The 21,967-nt window shown below is 34.0% G+C and overlaps 1 protein-coding gene across 5 annotated transcripts in view; it reads left to right on the forward strand.

The window, feature by feature from the left end:
* LOC143234854 (nuclear respiratory factor 1-like) overlaps positions 1–21,967 on the forward strand; it is a 55,008-nt gene that overhangs the window by 970 nt on the left and 32,071 nt on the right. For all 5 annotated transcript variants that reach the window (XR_013018833.1, XR_013018834.1, XM_076472532.1 and 2 more), the window contains exons 2-5: positions 5,458–5,515; positions 6,073–6,256; positions 15,132–15,246; positions 21,725–21,851. Coding sequence is in view for 3 of the 5 variants with exons in the window: in XM_076472532.1 (XP_076328647.1) it covers positions 6,091–6,256; positions 15,132–15,246; positions 21,725–21,851 (408 nt within the window). In the remaining 2 variants the exon portion in view is untranslated. The remainder of the gene's footprint in view (positions 1–5,457; positions 5,516–6,072; positions 6,257–15,131; positions 15,247–21,724; positions 21,852–21,967) is intronic.

Consider the following 21,967-nt stretch of genomic DNA (forward strand, 5'->3'; position numbering starts at 1 on the left):
ATAAATTCACAAATAATCGGTTCTATATCACATTAACAGTATTATGATGGCAATAGTTTCGATTTTAATGTTAACTTCTCATTGAATCATTTTTATTTTATATATGCTATCCATTTCCAAATAAAATTAGTGTTTGTAAGGTAAGTAACAATAATAATTTTTTTTTACTATATATTTTTAGATATTTGAAAATACCTTTGTGTTCGTAAAACCGTGGGTTTTAACTGTTCATACCTTATATTACAGCTATACTACTGCAACTCCGCATATACACTAAAGCTTTTTTGAAGGTATAATTAATACGTCACTTAAAATCATACTAATTAAACATTTTTATATTACTTGTTGGGTCGACACTAAAATTTCAACCATATGGTAGGAACAGCCATTCAGTTTTATGGTATATATTTCGATTAACTTCTGTAATTATATGTTTAATTGTAAAGTTCAGTTTTATGTTAGTCCTGACTTGTGTAGTTATAACTGAGGATTTTGTAACTTATTGATAAGTATTTCAGTATTTGTCGATACGTACCTATTTTGTCAAAATAACCATACAAAAATGAATGAATTTTAGGAATTTTATAAAATCGCTGTAAAAGCGAACTCATTTTAGTAACGTTTCGCCAGTTGAATGAGTCAATCGATTAAATCGATGTGTTTTGTTTCCTCACGAAGAAAGGTTATATCAAACAGGAAAATGTAACACTTATGTATATTGTTAGGTTTATAAATATTTACATCTACAGTATAGCTGTTGTTGTTGTTTTTTCAATTACTTTTGTTACTACAGCAGTTATTGTACTAAAAAGATATTACTATTAGGTGAGACAAGATTTCATAATAAAAATATTTAACTAAATACGTAGACTATTTTTGACAAATGTTTTAAAGGAAAATTGTCAGCCATTATTTTAAATTATTTTCACTTTCACAAAATTCAAAGTAAACTTGCACACAAAAATTAATAGGTGAAGAGCTTTATGCATACCTAAAACTTTAATGTTTCTAATCTGAGTTGTTTTGCACGAATATATGTGATTTCGTGAACGTATAAAATAGATCTAATTTGTCCGAGTATACTGAAATGTTAATTCAATGATAAGGGTTGGGGCGGATCAATACATTTGGATGATTGTGAACAGAAGTTCTGTGTTTCGTTGCACTATTGTGAACGATCCTCCAAATTTTACGTTGCGTAATCAAAACGTGTGATGTATTTGGAAGTTCTACATTTTTTTAAGATTAGCATTTTTATAAGACTGGAAGAATTATTCATTCTTTTGGACTGAATGTATTTCTTGAGTTACTGAATAAAGTTACTGAAAGGATTTACTTTATATCAAGATGGGCAAAGAAACAAAGGGGAAATGATTTGCTGCTGAAATATATACCTTCAGCTGTTAAGTTGGGAGGTAAAAAAATACGGCGAGGCTGATCGATACCTATCGCCATGTCTATGAGAATTCATTTTCCATGTTTTTGCTTGCATTACTAAAATATCACTGATAATCGTGTATTTGTAGCTCCTTTTTTTTTTCCAGGAAAGAGTGTATTTGATTTTAAGATTAACTATGGGTTGTTAGTTTCCCGTGATATAGATTGTCCACATCTTGGTTTCATGTTATGCTTATCTCGTAAGAGACTATTCTCATGCATCGGGACAAATAGTGTGATCAAAGAAATATTCACTATGTACGTTAGTTCTAAGGACTCCCGCAGTAACTAATCATTTACCAAATAAATTAATTGTATTTAACGTGTGTGTGTTAAGAATCTGAAACTTCGGGATCTTGATAACTCACGGATATCTCTAGACCTCTCTTTTTTTTTCTTTTTACCCTGTTGGAAAAGTAATTATTGGACTATGTAAATTTGCAATAACGACCCTAATACAATGTTTTAAAGACAAATTGGTCAGTGTGAATTGTTTTGATATATCAAAGTTACACGTACGGTTAAAACAAGTGATATGTTTTTAGAAACTTATCTCAACATATTGAAACTTTGTAGAATGGACGGTGGAAGACTTTCGAAACGTCGTCCTCTACACTTGTGTCTCCACAATAGGTGAATTTTAACGGAACTATCTTAACAAACTTAATGGGGCTTTCACTGCCCTACCTAATAAACTTAAATAAGCGCGTGACTGTTTTACTTAGTGGAAATATAGCCATGCAATCTAATAAGATACAGTGGGTGTGTTATCACACCATTTAATAAGATTTAATGGAAGCATAACCCCACCACCTTAATAAAACTATGTGGAGGATGGCCACACCACCTACTAAGACTTAGCAAGAGTAAGACCCATTGATATCACACATTTTTGTTGGCAGATTTATCGAGAAGTTGGTGAATCTCTGGACTTTTTTTTCCCCGATCTTGATCTTTCATCCTTCTTGGTTGCTTTTCCAGTTCTATATCCTGTGTTGCGTAATATAATTTATTTCGGTTTGTTTTCAATTTCGCGCATAGCTACACGAGGGCTAGCCGTCCCTAATTTTGCAGTGTAAGACGAGAGGGAAGGCAGCTAGTCATCACCATCCACCGCCAACTCTTGGGCTACTCTTTTACCAACGAATAGTGGGATTAAACGTAAAATTATAACGCCCCCACGGCTGAAATGGCGAGCATGTTTGAGGGACGGCGATTCGAACCCGCGACCCTCGGATTATGAGTCGAGTGCCTTAACCACTTGGCCAATTTATTTTGGACGAGTATCCGATTTATTATGTTACGTGTGTTAACGCATTACTATCTCAAATAACCGGAATTTTGAATTTGAGCTTAGTAGTTAATTAAATGTTAGTATGATAAATTTATGTTATTTATTTTGATTTTTAACGCAAATGTATTTTGATATACAAACATAAAAACTATCATTTATGATAACGGTTATTACTAGTAATTATTGCAAATGATGGTTTATATACAATAGTTTTACAAACTATACTGAATATTATATGTGGTCTAGAATTGAATATTTTATCGATGAGCCAGGACCAAAACGAGCAAATTAATTATCTGTTGATATTGTCACACCTCGCTTAAGCAGGCTAGCTTGAATCGCTTCACACCCTTACAAGCTGGTTTTTACCGAGGAAAATATTTAATGACCTCTTAGAAGTCCAAACGTTTGAAGTAATTCACTAAAGTTGAACGGTTTGTAATGTTCGAAGTGTATAACGTTTCTGGTCAAATTCTGTAGCTTTCTGATGAATAGGTCTAAATCACAATTATACCTTAAGTATTCTCCGTTTTCCTTGGTTAGCCACTTTTTAATAAGAATCACGCGCTTTCGTCAGACAAGTATTGTTGATTTTTACACTTTTAAGAATTCCCTACAAATTTCGAGAATAGACAGGACATATAATAGTAAATATGTTCAACGTGTAATATAATTCATATAATTTTATTTTATGTGTGTGTAATAAAAGTCAAAGTTATTTTCATGAAACATGCTTACGGTTGATACATATAGATTTAATGTTCGTTTTTTCCTCCTGATGTTTTTTCATAAAAGTCTCGTCACATCAAACCAGCTCGTCCTTAAGCCGTGGGGGCGTTATAATGTTCAATCAATTCCACTGTTCGTTGGTGAAAGAATAGCCCCAAAGTTGTTGGTGGATGGTGAGACTGTTTGTCTTCCCTGTGGTCTTACACTGCTAAATTAATGACGACAAAATTTACAAACAAAACAAACAAATCTCATAAGGGATGGTTAAGTAATATCTACCTACAATAAGCTTTCAAAACCATGAAAAATTAAGAGGTACTCAACTCGTTGTTTAATATTAGGCTTGGAGATACATTTGGCTATATATATTTGAAGCTGATTTACCCATTAAATGAACAAAGAACACAAGGGGTGGGGGGCCAGATCAAAACACTGATCTCTATATGTCCTAAGAGTATATATCAAGTTTGGTAATAATCGATCTAGTGGTTCGCGCCCCCAGTGACACATCCGTATGTCTGCGAATTCTCACCGTGCTTAATTGTGCTTACTTCCAAATAACCAATCAACCAGTAGTTCGCCAGTAATAAATGGATATGTGCACAAAGATGTTTATCAAATGGTAGTTTGGATAAATGTAAATAAAGTTCGCGCCACTTCTGTTCTTTGATGGGCAGGCATGGTTTAGCGGTAAGCGTGCCAGAATCTGTGGTTTTAAGGGTTCTTGGTTCGTGTTCCATTCTCACAAAGAAATCGTATTCCTGACGTTAGAGGTGTACTTGCGTAATAAGAGTAAAGGTCACATTTCAATGTTTGATTTGTGTAAATAAAAATTGACGAAGGATGCTGTTGAGTAGCTCCTTTCCTTTAGCCTGTTATCTTGAAATTATTAAAACCATCCGATAGCTGTAATCATAGGTTGTTGATGTATCAAACTGTTACACAATCTCGTATTAAAACATGATTTTAATGGATTGTAAATTTTAACGGTTCTTTAGCATCTTCTAAACTTCTTTATACTATGTTAAAAAATCTAACAAAATAAAAATTTATACAACACACAAGAACTCAACTTTTTTTTGTTGACAGTTTGCGTTATAATGATTTTACCTACCGTGATTATTATGCACGACTATGGATCCGATGTTCTGTGGTTTGCATCCCATTAATAACGAAAAATAGTCCTCTCTGCACTTGTAGCCTTTTGGTGTGTTGTAAGATGGTCAAATTCCATTATTCGATTACAGTAACCAACTAGATGGTGATGGATAGTGTTGGCTTTGTTAATTTTATTACTTCAAAATACAGGATGAACAACTCAGATAGCCCTTGGGTAGTTTTGCACGAAATTTAATAAATAAACTTTAAATTACATGTCCGGTTAAGCTTCATAAAAAATATTTATTTCATTTAAGTATCAAAGATGGTGCAAATGTGTCACCCACCTATCCTGTAGTATTGAAGTTCATGTTATTTTTAGCTAGCAAAATGACCTTTTGAGAGAATCTGTGGTCAATTCAAGAAGTCAACTTCGCGGGAGTTTCTGTTGGTTGCTAAAGGATTAATTCTTATGGTATGAATAAAGTACGCCTATCTGTCCACGATGAAATCTGGTGACCTCAAAATAAGATGCAACCAAATACTTTATTCACAATTTTATTAAATATATATATATATATATACATGTACATGAATCGTACAGCATTCGTGTTGCATGTGTTCAAACTTATCACAAATAATTATTGTTCTTTGGAAAATATTAAAAATTTGTTTCAGGGAATCCTTTACAAGACAAAACGTTCAACAAATGTTTTGTTAGCGCCACCTGGTGATGTATTTATGACATACACGAGTTAAATTCCTACACCAAATTTAAGAAAAACAAAATGAATATAAAAAAGACATTGAATACATGTTTTTGCTTGTAAATGATTCTGGTAGGTTAGCAGTAAATTTGTGGATTTACAATGTTAAAATCTGGTGTTTGATTCCCACAGTTGACAGTGTATATATACCTCTCTGTGAAACAACATCAACTCCTGGTGGCATATTCAGGTACTTTTTATTTTCTGCATGTTAAAAACATATATCAGATTTGTATGTAAATTATCACAAGATTTTATGGAATAGTAAAGCATTTACATCAGTATCTTATTAATATCTTTGATCTAATGTTCTTATTAATAAAGTAACAAAGTGCAAATATTTATAAAAAATAATAATATAAAATACCATAACTATAAATATTCATTTCACATATAATAGTTTGAAGTCTTCAGAAACTTACAGAGATTACCTATAACTCTTTTATGTATTTTGTTCTTGTTTGATTCTTAGGTTGTCTTCCATATTTATTAGAAAGCATAGTTATAAGGAATCAAATAAAGAATACTGAATCAATGTTATTGTGATATTTTTGTTCATAACACTTTTTGACAATGTCCATAATCTGTGTTAGTTGCTTGAAGATAATGAACACAATCAATATGTTAGAGCACTCTCATTGTTTCAAAAATATGTTGCTTGGAACATCAGTACATTATTTCAACTGGTCTTCTCATTACATAAATTATAAGGACTTTATAATAGGCTTTCTAAATTTATTTGAATAGCCAACTTGAGAAGTGAAAATGAACATGAGCACAGAAGCTAACTCGACTGTCAATCATTCCATTATGGGAGGTGATGACATGAGTTCCACACCATCATCTCCAGAGAGTACAACGTTTGATGACACTGACTTGCTCTCATCTTCTGCTGTTGGAGATTATGTAACAGCCCAACTTGCTGCTGCTGGTAAGTTTCCAATTCTTTAGTTGCAAGGTCATATTTTCTGAAAATATTAAAGAAATATAAAGAGTATTTCAGTCCTCTAAAGATACAATAAAATGCATTAAAATTAACTTAATGTTGTTTAGAAAGTTGTTTATGATAAATAGAAAATTTACAGTTACATTCAATTCAGGTGAAGAAAATATGTACACAAGTATTGATAGTTTGACTTTTAATTCAGTCAGACTAAAGGATGCTCTATTTCACTATAGTATTTCAAGTTACTGCTACCAGACTAATGTATGTCCCACTTATTCAGTGTGGTGTGTCAGATTACATACAACAGAATAATACGTGTCCTATTTCTCCTTCACTGGTGTGTGTTAGGCTATGTCCACCAGACAAATAGATGTCCTTCATGATTGTAAGAAACCCACTTTAAGTAAAAATGTATCTCAGAATGGCTAGTATGGGTATTAACACTTTTATTAATAAAGCAGAGAACAACATTTTGACCAATGTGGTTTGCTAGGATACATTTTTCAGATTAATGGACTCTGCTTTTTCCATGTGGTGTGTTGAATTACTTCTACAAAACTAATCAATATCCTGTTTCTTTAATGTGATGTGTTTGATTGTTTCTATTAGATTAACAGATTCTGTTCCTTCAGTACTGTGTGTCAGGTTACTTCAACCAGAAATGGATGTACTATTTCTTCAGTGTGGTATGTCAGGTGTCAGGTTACTTCTAACAGACTAACAGATTTCCTACTTCTTCGGTGTTGTATGTTAGGTTACTTCTAACAGACTAATGGATGTTCTTCTTTGGTGTTGTATGTTAGGTTATTTCTAACAGATTAATGGATGTCTTACTTCTTTAGTGTGGTATGGTATGTTAGATTACTTATAAGAGACTAATAGCAGGCACTGACATATGAAAAATGCATAAGAGTTCTTATAAACAGCCCCACCTATTCATACACAAAGGCTGTTAGCAAGCACATGTCCTACTTCTTCAGTGTTGAAGAATGTTAGGGTACTTGTAACAAACCAATGGATGTCCTACTACTTCGGTGTTGTATGTTAGGTTACTTCTAACAGACTAATGGATGTTCTATGGATGTTCTAACAGATTAATGGATGTCCTACTACTTCGGTGTTGTATGTTAGGTTACTTCTAACAGATTAATGGATGTCCTACTACTTCGGTGTTGTATGTTAGGTTACTTCTAACAGACTAATGGATGTCCTACTTCTTCAGTGTTGAAGAATGTTAGGGTACTTGTAACAGACCAATGGATGTCCTACTACTTCGGTGTTGTATGTTAGGCTACTTCTAACAGACTAATGGATGTTTTACTTCTTCGGTGTTGTATGTTAGGTTACTTCTAACAGATTAATGGATGTTCTACTTCTTCGGTGTTGTATGTTAGGTTACTTCTAACAGATTAATGGATGTTCTACTTCCTAAGTGTTGTATGTTAGGTTACTTCTAACAGACTAATGGATGTTCTACTTCTTCGGTGTTGTATGCTAGGTTACTTCAAGACTAATGGATCTAATGGATAGGTCTAACAGATTAATGGATGTTCTACTTCTTCGGTGTTGTATGTTAGGTTACTTCTAACAGACTAATGGATGTTCTACTTCTTCAGTGTTGAAGAATGTTAGGGTACTTGTAACAGACCAATGGATGTCCTACTACTTCGGTGTTGTATGTTAGGCTACTTCTAACAGACTAATGGATGTTCTACTTCTTCGGTGTTGTATGTTAGGTTACTTCTAACAGATTAATGGATGTTCTACTTCTTCGGTGTTGTATGTTAGGTTACTTCTAACAGATTAATGGATGTTCTACTTCCTAAGTGTTGTATGTTAGGTTACTTCTAACAGACTAATGGATGTTCTACTTCTTCGGTGTTGTATGCTAGGTTACTTCTAACAGATTAATGGATGTCCTACTACTTCGGTGTTGTATGTTAGGTTACTTCTAACAGACTAATGGATGTTCTACTTCTTCGGTGTTGTATGTTAGGTTACTTCTAACAGATTAATGGATGTTCTACTTCCTAAGTGTTGTATGTTAGGTTACTTCTAACAGATGACCTACTTCTTTGGTGTGATATGTTAGGTTAGTTTTAAGAGACTGTTAGCAGCAACTGATATATGAAAAATGTGTAAGAGTTGTTGTAAACATCCCCCACCTAAGCATACACAAAGGCTGTTAGTAAGTACATACCATATCTCTATCCTTTGCAACACAGGAATAGACTGGTATACCTTGCTTAACAGTTCTTTTTCAGATCTAGTTTTTCATGTCTGTCTTTCATCTCTAAGCAAAAGTTATTGCTGAACATCAAGTCAGTACCACTTTCTCATGAATGGCTTCTGCAATAATGTTAATAAATTCTTGCCTTTTACTGGTATCATGGAAATTTCAACTTGGTTGTATCCATTTCACTTTTGCACTTTAGCTAGAGTTAAAAATATCAACAGATCCTGTTCATTCACAGCAAGTAAATTGTTTTAGGAAGCTTTCTGTGTGTATCCTTAGCTTTTATCTGAGGTTGAAGACGGACACTGAAGCATGATGACCATCACTAATAGTATCATTGGTGTCAAGAAAAGTCTTATCATCATCAAGAATCTTTTTAAAGCCTTAAAAATTTAAATGTGTAAATTTTGCATGACATATAATGTAATAAAACAGTTTAGTAAAAACAACAAAGCTTGAATTAAGAAAACAAATACAGTAGCATTTATGTAAAAGACAATTGTTGTGCTTTGATTGATAACACAGAAATTTACTATTAACAATATATGTATAGGCCTATTAGTTTATAAAACAAACAAAAATCAATGAATGTATAATACTGTACATAACATAAAAACATTTAATTATGTTGAAATTAGTACTTAAATAATAAAGGTCACATAATCAGCTACTTATTTTAGTATACACTCATTTGACATGAAGTTAACAAATAACCAGATCTAAAGTTCACAATTAATTGAAAAATCAGATAAACTTTAAAGACCATGTTATCAAGTTAGGCCTTTGACAATAACTTAAAAATGCATACAATGTCGATGACAGTTTTAATGTAAAATAAGCCTGATTATATCACTGAATCTAACACAATAGCAGCTGTTTTGAGAATAACCATTTTTTCCTCCACTTTGTTTAGATGTTTGCTGTTTGCATACGTATATAGATTTATATGTAATTCATACAATGTTAGGGTTTACCTCTGACTTAAAGGAAATATTAATAACATTACTATACTATGGTATACTGACTATATAATGTACATAGGTAGTTGATGATACGTACTATGCCATATACATATAAAGACTAACAAAGAAGGGATTTCATTATAAACTTGAGTAAAGAGTCTACAAAAATTACATTTGGTCTTTTCCAGTTTTTGAATCCAAATTGGAAGTAATACTGACAGAGACAATATACTTCATTATGAATTTAGTGTCATATATAAATATATTTAAACATGACTACACTTTGCTGACAGTGTCCTTTTGCTTTTTGGAACTTTGAGCTACATTCAGTACATAGGCTGTACCAAATTTTGTAACAATGTTTCTTCCAAAGGCATTTTTAAAGAAAATCAGATTTGTCCATTGAGGTTCCTTTTTCCAAATGGTAACAAATCAGAGTTTATCTGGCTAAACTGAGACACGTTTACAATTCATACTGAACAATGACAATTTCTGATCAACATGAGAACCCTTGCATCCTTGTGTTATGAACTAAATCAAAGTAGTCTATCAAATGCAATTTAGGTCATGATCCAATGTGTCTTCTTGTGGTTCTGAATTTGTTAATAATTAATAATCAGTTCTGAAATTTAAACTTTAATACATCGACTTAATTTCATATTTACAGAAATGTAATGTCTACATAATATGATAATATAGTAAGAAAATATTATATTACTGTGCCTGTAACATTGCTAGTCTAGACGAGTTAAAACTAAAGTACTGGATTTGTAACAGTCAACAGGTCACATGAAGTTAACTGTGAACTTGTTCTATGAACAAACAACATTTAATTACATAAACAGTGACAGATTTGACAAGGTTCTAATAAAATCTCAGAAAACTCATTTTCAGGCACTTAGGAGCATCAGTGCAATGGCACCAGTTAAACATGAAGGCCTGTAAAAAAATGCCTTATTTCTCCAAGTATAGTGTGTTAGGTTACTTTTACCAGACTTATGGATAACATGTTTTATCATTGTGATGTGTCAAGCTCCTTCTACCACATTAACAGACAACTTGTTTTTTCGCTGTGATGTGTTAGATTTTTTCTGATGGACTAATAGATCCTGTTTCTTAAGTACACTATCACAATACTTCTTCTAGCCCAATAGATCTACTGTTTCTTTAGTGTTGTATGTTAGAATTCCTCTATCAGGCAAGTTATCAATTTGCTTTGTTAGCTTATTTCTAACAAACTGATGGTTGTCTTATTTCATTACTGTGATGTTTTAGGTTACATTTACTAATTAAAGGATGTCTACTTTCTTCACTGTAGTTTGTCAGGTTACTTTTACCAAACTAATGGACAATCCGTTTCTTTACTGCTGTGTGCTAGGCTACTTCTACCAGAGAAATGGATAACCTTTGTCTTCACTGTGGTGTGCCATTTTAAATTTAGTGATTCCCTCTATATGTAAACATTTTGTGCTCACGTCTATCCTTGAGGATCTTATCTAATTGCATGTGTTTCTACATGATATTGCTGCATTATTGAGTGCAAATAAATATGTAAAAACCTCCACTAATAGGAGTGCAATACCACCCCTAGTACAGCTGGCTCTCTTTATACTGATTGTTTGATCATTCAATCCTCACTTCTGATTTTGTACTCATGTGGTAAGATGAGCCTTTGTAGAGAGGTTTCTATAGTGGTCTGGGGTACTTGTATTGACTCATGAGATTTCAGGTCAATGGAACCAGGAGGAATTAACCATTTATGTCAACTCTTTGATGCTTTTAATGGTTCATTGAGCTCTGATTCATTTTTTTCCATTTTTATATTGCCAAAAATTCAACTGGGTTATCCTGCACCACTTGACAATGGAGTATTCAGTCTTGCTCTTTCTATTTCCAAATTCACAACTTCCTCTTATGGGCTCATTCTCTAAGTATCTGTTTTATAGTGTATATATAAAACCATTGTTGTGGAAAATTTATTTTTATTTTTAACAATTATACCTTTGCAGACTTTGTTTGTCTTATTTTCCACAACATGAATTACACAGTGACAATCATTTCCAAGCTGTTGAACATCTAGACTTTATTCACTCTAGACAGAGAATATAATTTGGTGCTTCTCTGTCTGTCAGGAGATGTAATGGTTATTGTGCAGTGGGTAATGGAGTCTTTCATGCTACCTGATCCTTATTTGGACCTTGATGTGGACTTTTATCCTCCTGTAATTTCCATTTGTGAGGAAAGATATTTTAGCCAATCTTTTCTGTGACCTAAATTTGTGAGCAACTTTTCCATTGCAAACATGGATCTACCTTGACATTTTCTATCCTTTCATGACTTTTCTTCTTAGATATGCTACTTTTTATTCTCTCCTATTTCTTATTATTCTTTACTTTCATTCTTCTTCAGACCCTTCTTCAGAATATCATATTTTTTCTCCTCCTCCTGTTATCATAATCTCTGTTAACAAAAAAGTGTTTTTTTTTTAAATTTCAACTTCACTCTTGTGCCAGTATGCTTTGTCACCATTGACTAATTGCTCATATGCCTTGACTTAAAATCAAGTTAAAATATTTTTCTTGGACTTCCAAACTTTAGAGTGTCTTTTGCAGCCATTGGGGTTTGATACATTGCCCTCTGGTAGTCTTTTCTTTAGTTCAGGTTTCTTGTCTTTGCCTTACCCTCACTACCCTTTTACATTACTTATTTTTCATCTTTCTCCTTTTGGAAGTAATCCACCAATTCCCTGAGGAATTTTTGACAGACACTCATTCCCTTTTGTTTTCTATATTGACAAATTCTTCTTTCTTGCCCTTGTCCCCTCCTACTTGGTTACTATCTTGCTGGGATTTATTGGGAAGAGATGTTCATTTTGCTCAAGTATGTTTACTTCCCTCTTATCTCTGGGACTTTCATCTTGCTCCTTTCCTTTGGTAAGGTAGCTGAGCTTTATAGTCATGGGCTGAGACCATGTGCCACCATTTTACTTTTACTTCCCTTCTATCCCATTTTTTCCATCTCTTTTGGCTGCAGTGTCCCATTCTTCCAATGCCTTTCCACTCCATGTTTGTCATTCCTCTTCTCACATCCATTTTTCTACTATCTTTAGGTTTCAGTGCAGCCTCACTGATGACTGTCCTCTAGGCTCAGGAACAGGGGGAGTACACTTGTCTTGATTTGTGGTTCTATTGATTCTCCTTGTTGCCAACTTTTGGGTGCTAAAAATTCTTCATCTCCTCTTCACATTTTTTTTGCTATTCAAGGGGATTATGTATCTAGCAGATATCTCTTCAAGATAATGTCATGACATTTGGACAAGAATGTTATCAAATTAGTTTCTCACCTTTTTCAGAAAACTGAGGATTGGCATCTGTTCATAGGTATTTTCTGTCTCCATCAGTTTTATGACCTTTTTCAATGTACCATGAAAATGTTTCTCACATTCTGGTGGTTGTTTTCTCAGGAGCTTTGTATGCTTATTTTGACATCTCATCCTTATCTCCTCAGCATCCAGACCTTACCTTTGATTTGTACATCAATGTTAAGTTTATCAGTTCTGAGCTCTTCCTGTTGACCTGAAACCAGCTCCATATATTTTTTGTTATGTAATGCAAACTTTTGCTCATCACATTCATAGTTTGGGACTGAGATTTCTTTGGCTCCATTCCGACAGGACTTCTTTGAGAGACATCTTATTGAGGTTTATTGGTCAAGCTGAAGAAGTCTCATCTCACCCACTTAGTATCTGGGTTATTAATATATGTTCTTCAATTTATCTCTGCTTTGTTTGTAAGCCATGGAGAGTTTGGTTTCCATAACTTTATTCTCTCCTGTACCTGTACAAGAAGCTCTCTTTTGGAGACGAGCTTCCATGGATCTTCTCAGGTCATTCTCACATTTTTTTTTCTTACAATGGTTCTACATGATCAAAGGAAACTATCCTGGAATTCCTTGTTTTCTCTTGTCCATCTTCCTCTTCTCTTTTACAATGATTATACATGGTGGCTTGAGAAGACCAATACTGTGGTGAGTGATCCTTTTTCACATCTGGGTTATTATCTTTTTAAATAGACCTCTATCTGGGTTGGGGCATTTGTCTTGACTCTTATGAGATATCAATCAATGGAATCAGGAGGGAATTGACCATTCTTGTCAACCTTTGAAATACTTAATGGTTCTTCAAGTTATGGTTCATTTCTTCCAGTCATACTTTTAGACCCTATTCCTAATGCTAGATCATAAAAAACCTAATTTTCAGTTTTCTCATTTGTGCTACTTTGCAGTGTTATAGAATATAGTAATTTGTTTTTTCAGGGTCCTCATTTGGGTTCCATTCCCATTACTGTATAGTGTAAAAAGAAACCTTACACTGTTCAGTGCCATAGACGAGATAACTCATCCAAGCCGATCGGTAACAAAGTGCCACGGACGAATTAATTCATTCTCAATAATACATAACTTCAACGCTAGATGTCAGCACCATACATGCGTTTGACCTACATACAAACTGTTTCACTTTTTATCCAGAATGGCGCCACAAAAAAAGTTACAAAATGAAGAGGCATTAGAGTTGTATTTTTTCACATGATGGATATAGCAGTGTACAATGCTTTGGTAGTTTACAAATCACTGGGAAACAACCTGTCTCTACTGGAGTTTAGACTTGGTGTCATCCGTACCCTGATTGAAGATTACCAAACCCAGCGCCCAAAATCCACCGGAGGCTGGTCTTCCTTGGAAAACCCCCTTCGTTTCACAGAATGTCACTTCTCAACACTTATTCCTCAAACAGATAAGTAAAAGTACCCCACTAGAAAGTGTAAAGTGTGCTCTGACAAATCCATGAGGAAGGAAAGCAGATATGAATGTACTGATTGCAAAGTGGCTCTTTGTGTTGACCCCTGCTTCAAAACATTTCACACAAAAGTGAATTATTAAATGTGTCATGTATTTCAATACCCAAAAGTGACATTTCGTGCATTATTGTTTCATGTTTTGTACATATTTCTTCATTTTGTGTACTACTATAAATTTGGCTTAGAGAAAAAATAGTATTTGTTGCTTATTTCCTTTGTTTTAAAAATTACTCAATTTTGTTGAAAAAACCTGGCATAGGAGCTGCCGTAGCAGCTGAAATACTTGGTAGTCAAAGGTTAATGTCACTTTTTCTCAGTGTCTAAAGAAGTAAACTTAAAATTTTTCTTCTCATTCCAAATTATTTTTGATTTAAGAATTTTCTGTAAAGGTAATAAGATGTATCTTAGCATTTAGTAGTAACTTAGTAAGTTATAGTTTTGATGCATGAATTTCTTTCCAGGTTTGAGGACAGTTTTTATTAAACTTGTTTAAAAACTCTGTCATAAAGTTTCTGTTAATCTAAGGAATGAATGATAATGGTGTATTTTTTAAATGTGACCTCAAAGTAGACACAACGTTTCTGGTTTCTTTAATAATTATCTGTCATGTAACTGATTTGTTTGTTGACACTATATATTACATTTCCTTAAGTACTTATAATGTTTAAAATTAATAGCTTTTGAAAGTTAATCAGATCAATCTGGATTTAGGCTGGCTTGTTAATGCAATCTTTAAAAACAAAAGCTATTTCTAATTGATAAGAATTAAACAAAATCAAGACAAAACTTAAGAACTGTTTTTTCAGGACCCATTGGTGTAGCAGCAGCTGCAGCAATTGCTACTGGTAAAAGAAGAAAGAAATCTTACATATTTGAAACTAATCCCTCGATTAGGAAACGACAGCAAACTCGTCTTCAGAGGTTGTGTATATTGATTTTTTGTATACTTCATGATCTTCACCAATTTATGTTTACTTGTAAATGATATAAAAAAATGGTCCTACAGAGGTGAACTCAATTTCTCTCTGTCTTTATACAATTTAAATAACTCCTACAAAGACAAATATCAGACAGTAACTATTTTATCATACATAGAATGTTTAAGTAAACTAAAATTTCTGTACGATAAACACCTCCTCTCAAACAGTGGCTTTTATCACATGATTCACTAGACATTATTATACCCTATAAGTTCCAGATGCTCATTTAGCATACACAGAGCTTGTGGCAACCAATAGAAGTGGACACATTCTTCTAGAGTAGCTGGTTCCCTCTATACCACTTAGTGTGAACTTTACTTTCTTGATTGGCACAATACGAGTTGAACATGTCTTTCACTAGCTATCACTTTGCAATAATTTTTTTCAATATTTCAGACTTTATTAGTTTTTATTCTTTTTTTTTACTTTGCTCATTTTTACAGGTTGGTGTGTTACAAATTTTAATTGCCATTTTTTACACTAGTTGTTGAGAGTTATGAATTCATGTTTTACTGTAATTACTGCCATGGTTTCTGAAGTTACTAGGGACACACATATTTCTGTTACCCAGGCTCCAGGAACAACATTATCTTCTGAGGAGGTGCAAGCCCTGGTATATCAGGAGTTAGATTCTTACATGGGTCTTGGAACTTCTTTTGCCATATGGCCATATTATGCACCTTTGGAAGAAGTTCAACCTTCTAGAAACCCCTTTCCCTTTTATTCATTACATAGGTTTGTCACATGTTGTCTGTTTCTCCTGTTTTCTTTGAACCCTCTCCTTCTCTTTTATGTGAGAACTTTGATTCAAACAATTTTTTCTTTTCTCCTTCTGATATGGAAGTCCATATACACTGGTTTTTATTACAGTTAAGCTTTGGGGTTCATATACTTCATTGCCCTTGAGTTTTTACCCTTTTGTCTGAGGCCTTTTGTTGTTCTTCCAACAATATTTGGAGGATCTCAGATCTATTCTGTTGTTGAATTTGGCATAGCTCTTTTAATTGGTCGTTTTCCTACTTACCTTTCTAGTTTGTTGAGATTATTTGGAGAGAGATGCTGTCTTCCACTGGAGACTTCAAGGTGTGTCCATTTTTGCATGACACCATTTTGGGGGGCTATGCTTATTCTTTGGAATACCATATTGATGTTCTTTGCTAATTGTTACTCACAACTTCCTTCAACATTGCTGTTCATCTTCTTCCTGTTATCTAATCATCCATTTTCATCAAGACGGTCTACAACTATATACAGTGGGGTCAGGTTCTGTGGGATTCAAGCTTAAGTTAAGCATTTTTGAATCACATCCTATTTCTCCTAGATAATGCTGCTTGTGTGGGTCAGTTAATCACATTGGTAATTTACTTTCTTTCCTCTACACAGTATCTAGTTCCTTTAAGAGATTTCTACCAGTACTACCTCAGTTGGGCTTAACCTTCTGCACTACATCTTCAGGGTACGGAGCAATTGGTCATCAAAGCCCTATTCTCCTCCAGTTCAAGGGCTTCTCTCCAATTTGGAGATGTGAGCTCCCTTGAAGCTCTCATACCCTTATGTTGTGCTCACATGTGTCTCCTCCAAGTGGGAATTCTATGAATGATGTAACTTCAACTCAGAACCCTTGAAGGGATTTACATAGTTTTTGATGAAGGTTGAGATAAAACGACCTTTACACTCTAAATAAATATTAAATAATTTACTTAAACCAAAGTTTAGTCTTTGTGGCTTCTTCAGGGTTAATACACATAAAGTGTGAAGGTAATTTTTTTTAACTTCTGTCAGATTCTTTGGATCATCCTTTTGCCCCTCCTTCTTCCCTTTGGGCCAACTTTTCTTGGTGGTTGGACAGAGTTCATATTATGACTAGTGTTCCTCTTCCACCTTGTTGCTTGGATCTTCATCTTTTTACTGATGCTTCACTTTTGAGTTGGAGTACATATCTAAATACCTTGGATATGTTTTAGATTTACTTCAAATCCATGCTTTGCATCAGTATTTTGCAGCTCTTAGCTTTTCATTGAGCTCTGTCTCATTTTCTCCATCTTCCATATATGGTTATTCCCATGGAATGATACCTCAATCCTCAAATTTTCTAGTGATTTTGCTTTTCTCTAGGTACCCTGCACATAGTTACATTTGTCATTCTTCTGAACAATAAACTGCCATCTTTCTAGTCTCTGATTCCTCATCCTCAGGCTTGAGGGGTAGATGCTTTCAGTCAGTAATGGTGGGGCCTTCACATTAGGCCTTCCCATCTATATATCTTCTCCCCAAAATAATCTCTTTCATCCATTTCTGCCACAAATTCTGCTGGTGGCTCTGTTTTTACCAAATCAGCCTTGGCTCCCTCTCCTGATGTCTCTACTATTGTCATCACCTCAACACTTTCATCTGTCTCCTTCATCAACCTCAACTGGACACCTTTCATCCCACTTCCCCATCTTCCTGACTTCATGCATGACCTTTGTCATGTGCTTTGCTTAGAGACAAGGTCTAACACCAGATGATGCTTCTCTCCTTTCCCTCTTGGTCTGATTATTCACATTGTTATATACTAATGACCTTGGACTACTTTTAGTCATTGGTCTCTGCTACAACATTTGTGCCTCTTCTGTCCTTCCATTCCTTGCCTTTCTTGCTTCTTCACCTTGCTGGTCAAACTTCATCAGATTCTATTGGCTCTTACCATCTCCTACTCATTCCCTCCTGTTCTGGTCATTTCTGGTTCTTTGTTCTCACCATGTCTTTCTGGTATTTGTTTGGGATCTCTATCTTGTCCTGTGTAGTATTTCTCAACCTCCCTTTGAACCTTTGGCTTCATGTTCCCCATATAATTTTCTCCTCTTGACTTATTTAATTCTTCTCATGATTTGCAGCCATTATTGATCTGACTTCTTTGCAATAGATGTTTGCTGTACCATTTATCATAGTACATATATTGTGTTATATCCATACCATTCCTTCCTCTCTAAGGCTTTAACTACCATTGAGAGCATTTCTGTATTTGTACCAAGCTTCATTCCTTCCATATCCAATATTTCACTAGGTCAGATTCAGAACACCCTCTGTGCCCTGTATGGAGTCTCTTTGGTGCTATGTGGCTTGTATGACTTCCTTTTCTGTGTCATATTCCTGTTTGTTTCTCCTCTGGAGCTCTTCTTTGTCATTTGGCTTCTCTATCATCATCCTTTTGTGTTGGGTTCAGCAGCTTATTAGTTTGGCTTCCTTTTTTCTCTTTTCAGAAATGCATCTCATTTATAATACCTTGTCTCATCAGATTGGAGATACTATCGTGTCTGTAATAGCTCATTCCCATTGTTTTCAACAGGAGATTGTCCAGGCTGGAAGGTGGACTACTCCCTATACCTTTGTCACCCATTAACTACACCATCTGGCTGTGCTTTTCTCTAGTGGATATCATCTAATTGTACTTACACCAGTTAAACTGTTCTTTTTCTGTTTTGTTTTCTTTCAGGGTCCTCATTTTTTCTTCAATATCTATTAAAATTCTATTTAGTGGCAAGTGTTGCCTGGTCAGGTATTTTTTCTATAAACCCCCACCAAATACCTTTATGGTTATAACACACAATATCAAGATGGGTGTTCTGCAAATTCACTAACAGTTTACCAAGTGTGTGTGTGTGCATATCCATATGTAAAACTCTCATACATTCTTAATGGACCATAACTCATAGACTACCATGAGTAAAGCAAAAGGGGATTGCTGCCCAACCCTGCCTCTCCTTGTTTGAATAAATCAGGAGTGGTTTGCTTTTCAGAGTAGGGTTCCACAGTCTCCCATTGCACATTCTTCAGTGTGACATTCCTCTGGACCACCCCTAGTGCCTTTTATTCATTCTATGCTCAAGTTGAATTTAGGAGTCCTTGTCATTTCCCAGTTCCCAGCTGCTAGAGATTTCTTCAAAGTGTAGAATGCACATCTTAACATTACATGCCACTACACTACACACAGAAAAGAGCAAACCAAGGAATTCTCTTGCATTCTACCACCTCATGGTTTAATCCTAGGTGTGCTGATGTTGGTTGGAGCTGGACCAGCCAAAGCTGGATTCTTCTCGTAATACCAGGTTCAGGTAGAACACACCAGATTTTAACAGTTAATACCAGTAGATGACCCTTTATTGATAGGTCAAGTTACAAGATGTTTTTCTTGTTCCTCTGATTGAGTAGGCATTCCACATCCTACTTGTAATGCCATGTGCACAATGTTTTTTCCCTGCTCTTACAGTTGAGTTGGAATCATTCTTTTCTTGCTTTTAATATCTGATCTTATGTTTAAGTTGAGGCATAACACAGTTTGTTGTACTTTTTGACTCCTGTATTTGATTTGGAAATTTCTCTAACAGATTGTTTACCTACTCATCATAATTTTGGTTGTTTGCAGTACAGCACTTTGTTTATTTAAGGTACATCCATTTGCCCTTACCACCATGCTCTATATATACTGGTTTTGAATTTTTATGGTCCTTTACCTCATAATACCAAGAACAAGATGTAGAACCTTGTCTCCACAGTTGGGGTTGAGTAGATACCTAGCTTTATCTCATTAGTTGCCTATATCTTCGTTCTTCATAATTCCAAAACTAGCCATTGGCCTTATGTTTTTTCCATGTGGGTTTGGAGCTATCTCTCTCTGTCCCTTTTTCTCTACACTACTTTTGACTCTACTCCTACCAGAGTTGGGTTTGCTTCCAGTCATATTTGTACACCCTAGGATGGAGTTGGACTCATATTGATTATTTACATCTGATAAATTGTTTGATGTTGTCTTTCTTTTACTAGCTCCAAACCTCAATGCTCCCCATTTCATGACATTCCATTTCTTCAAGGTACTCCAGATGTACTCTCATTCCATTAAAGACCACACCTGTTTGATTCTCTACAGATACTTTTTGCAGGGGTCGCTTGTTTGATCTTACACTGGTCTCTCCATCTACTCAATGAGAGATTAATTTTAACTGTTGTGTGAGAATAGGTATGTATGGCATCAGAAGTAATCAGTTTCTTACACTAAAATAGACTTCCAGTAAATACTTAATTCCTTATCACATGCTTCATACTTTTGGTAGTTTTCTGTTTCTTGGATATCTCATCTTGAAAGTGAGTTTCATGTCAAGTAATATAGAGAGAGTCAGTCGCTTTTGGAGAGTATATTATTCTCCTGTTGGTGAAGAATTGTCCTATGCTTTGTGCATGCTAAATGAGTAGCTTGAACTCATGGGGTATAAAATCTAGTGCATCAAACCAGAAAATCTCTTTTCAATGGGTTAGAGGGCAGTAGAAGATCAAGAAAAACTATTGTACGATGGGAGGTATTTATTGGAAATCTATTTACAGTGTAAGAAAATGATAACATTACTTTTTACTTATTAATACAGAACTTTCAATTTCATCTCTTTTTTCTTATTTAACATAGAATATATAATTACAGGTAGATTGAATATTATATTTTTCTTTTTTTTTATAGAGCATTAAAGGTAATATATTTATTTAATTAAAGGTAAATTTAAAAATAGCTTTATTTTACTATTACAGAATGTGCAAATTTACTCAAGATTACGTGTGTAATTAAAGGTAATTTAGAATTAGATTTTGAATTACTATCGAAGAAATTTCAAGTTAATCTTTTGTTTTTAGATATACAATTTTTAACTGAAAGTGAGTTAAAAAACTAGTTTTTATGTTATTGTTACAGAACTAAAAGTTAATATGTGGTTTTGAAATATGGGATTTCAATTAAAGTTAAGTTAAATAATCTGTTTTTGGGGTATTGTTACAGGACATTCAACTTTTTGTAATATATGTTGCCTGCAAATTATAAAATTAGTTATTGGCTTACTATTACAGAAAATACAAGTTAATCCTTTTCTTTTTTAATATAATATTTCTAGTTAAAGGTAAATTTAAAAATTAGTTACAGGTTATTGTTACCTGACTTTCATTTTTACTTGTTTGTTGTTACACCAATGATCCCAGTGCACATTTTGAGTATTAAATCCAATTTTTAGCATTATAAGCCTTCAAACTTACCAATAAGCAATTGGACAGAAAGTTTCAAGTCAGTCTTTGTTTTAAAGTAAAAGATGTCCATCTAAAAGTGAAGAAAAAATTTAATTTTATTCTTACTGGTACAAAACTATTAAGTGAATCCTTAAAAGAAAGTTAAACATGTATAGATTTAGGATAAATGTTAATTTGCAAGAACGTTCTTAACATATAGTTGAAAAATGGGGCTGTTTTAAGTATTAGTTTATTATTACATGATAGTGGTGTAGTTGTTAATGAAATATGCAGAATAATATATGTCATTTCCATTTGTAAGGTTGTTTATTTTGTTTTTGTAAATGAATTTTACCTAATTATAACTTTTGTTTATGGATGCTAATTGTTTGTTGTAGGAAGTTGAAAGCAATAATTGATGAGTACAGCACAAGAGTGGGGCAGCAGGCTGTAGTTCTAATTGTCACACCAGGGAAACCTCAAAATAATTTCAAGGTGTTTGGAGCCCACCCACTGGAAAATGTGGTAAGCAAACAATTATAATATAGTGTAATATTTGTGCTGCTATATCAAATTGCTTCTGTTTACAGGATAGTACTCTTAGAGTAACTTATTCAATCATTCCACTTGTGTAATACTGA

Source organism: Tachypleus tridentatus, chromosome 12 (assembly GCF_004210375.1).
Source record: "Tachypleus tridentatus isolate NWPU-2018 chromosome 12, ASM421037v1, whole genome shotgun sequence".
Taxonomy (NCBI): Eukaryota; Metazoa; Arthropoda; class Merostomata; order Xiphosura; family Limulidae; genus Tachypleus; species Tachypleus tridentatus.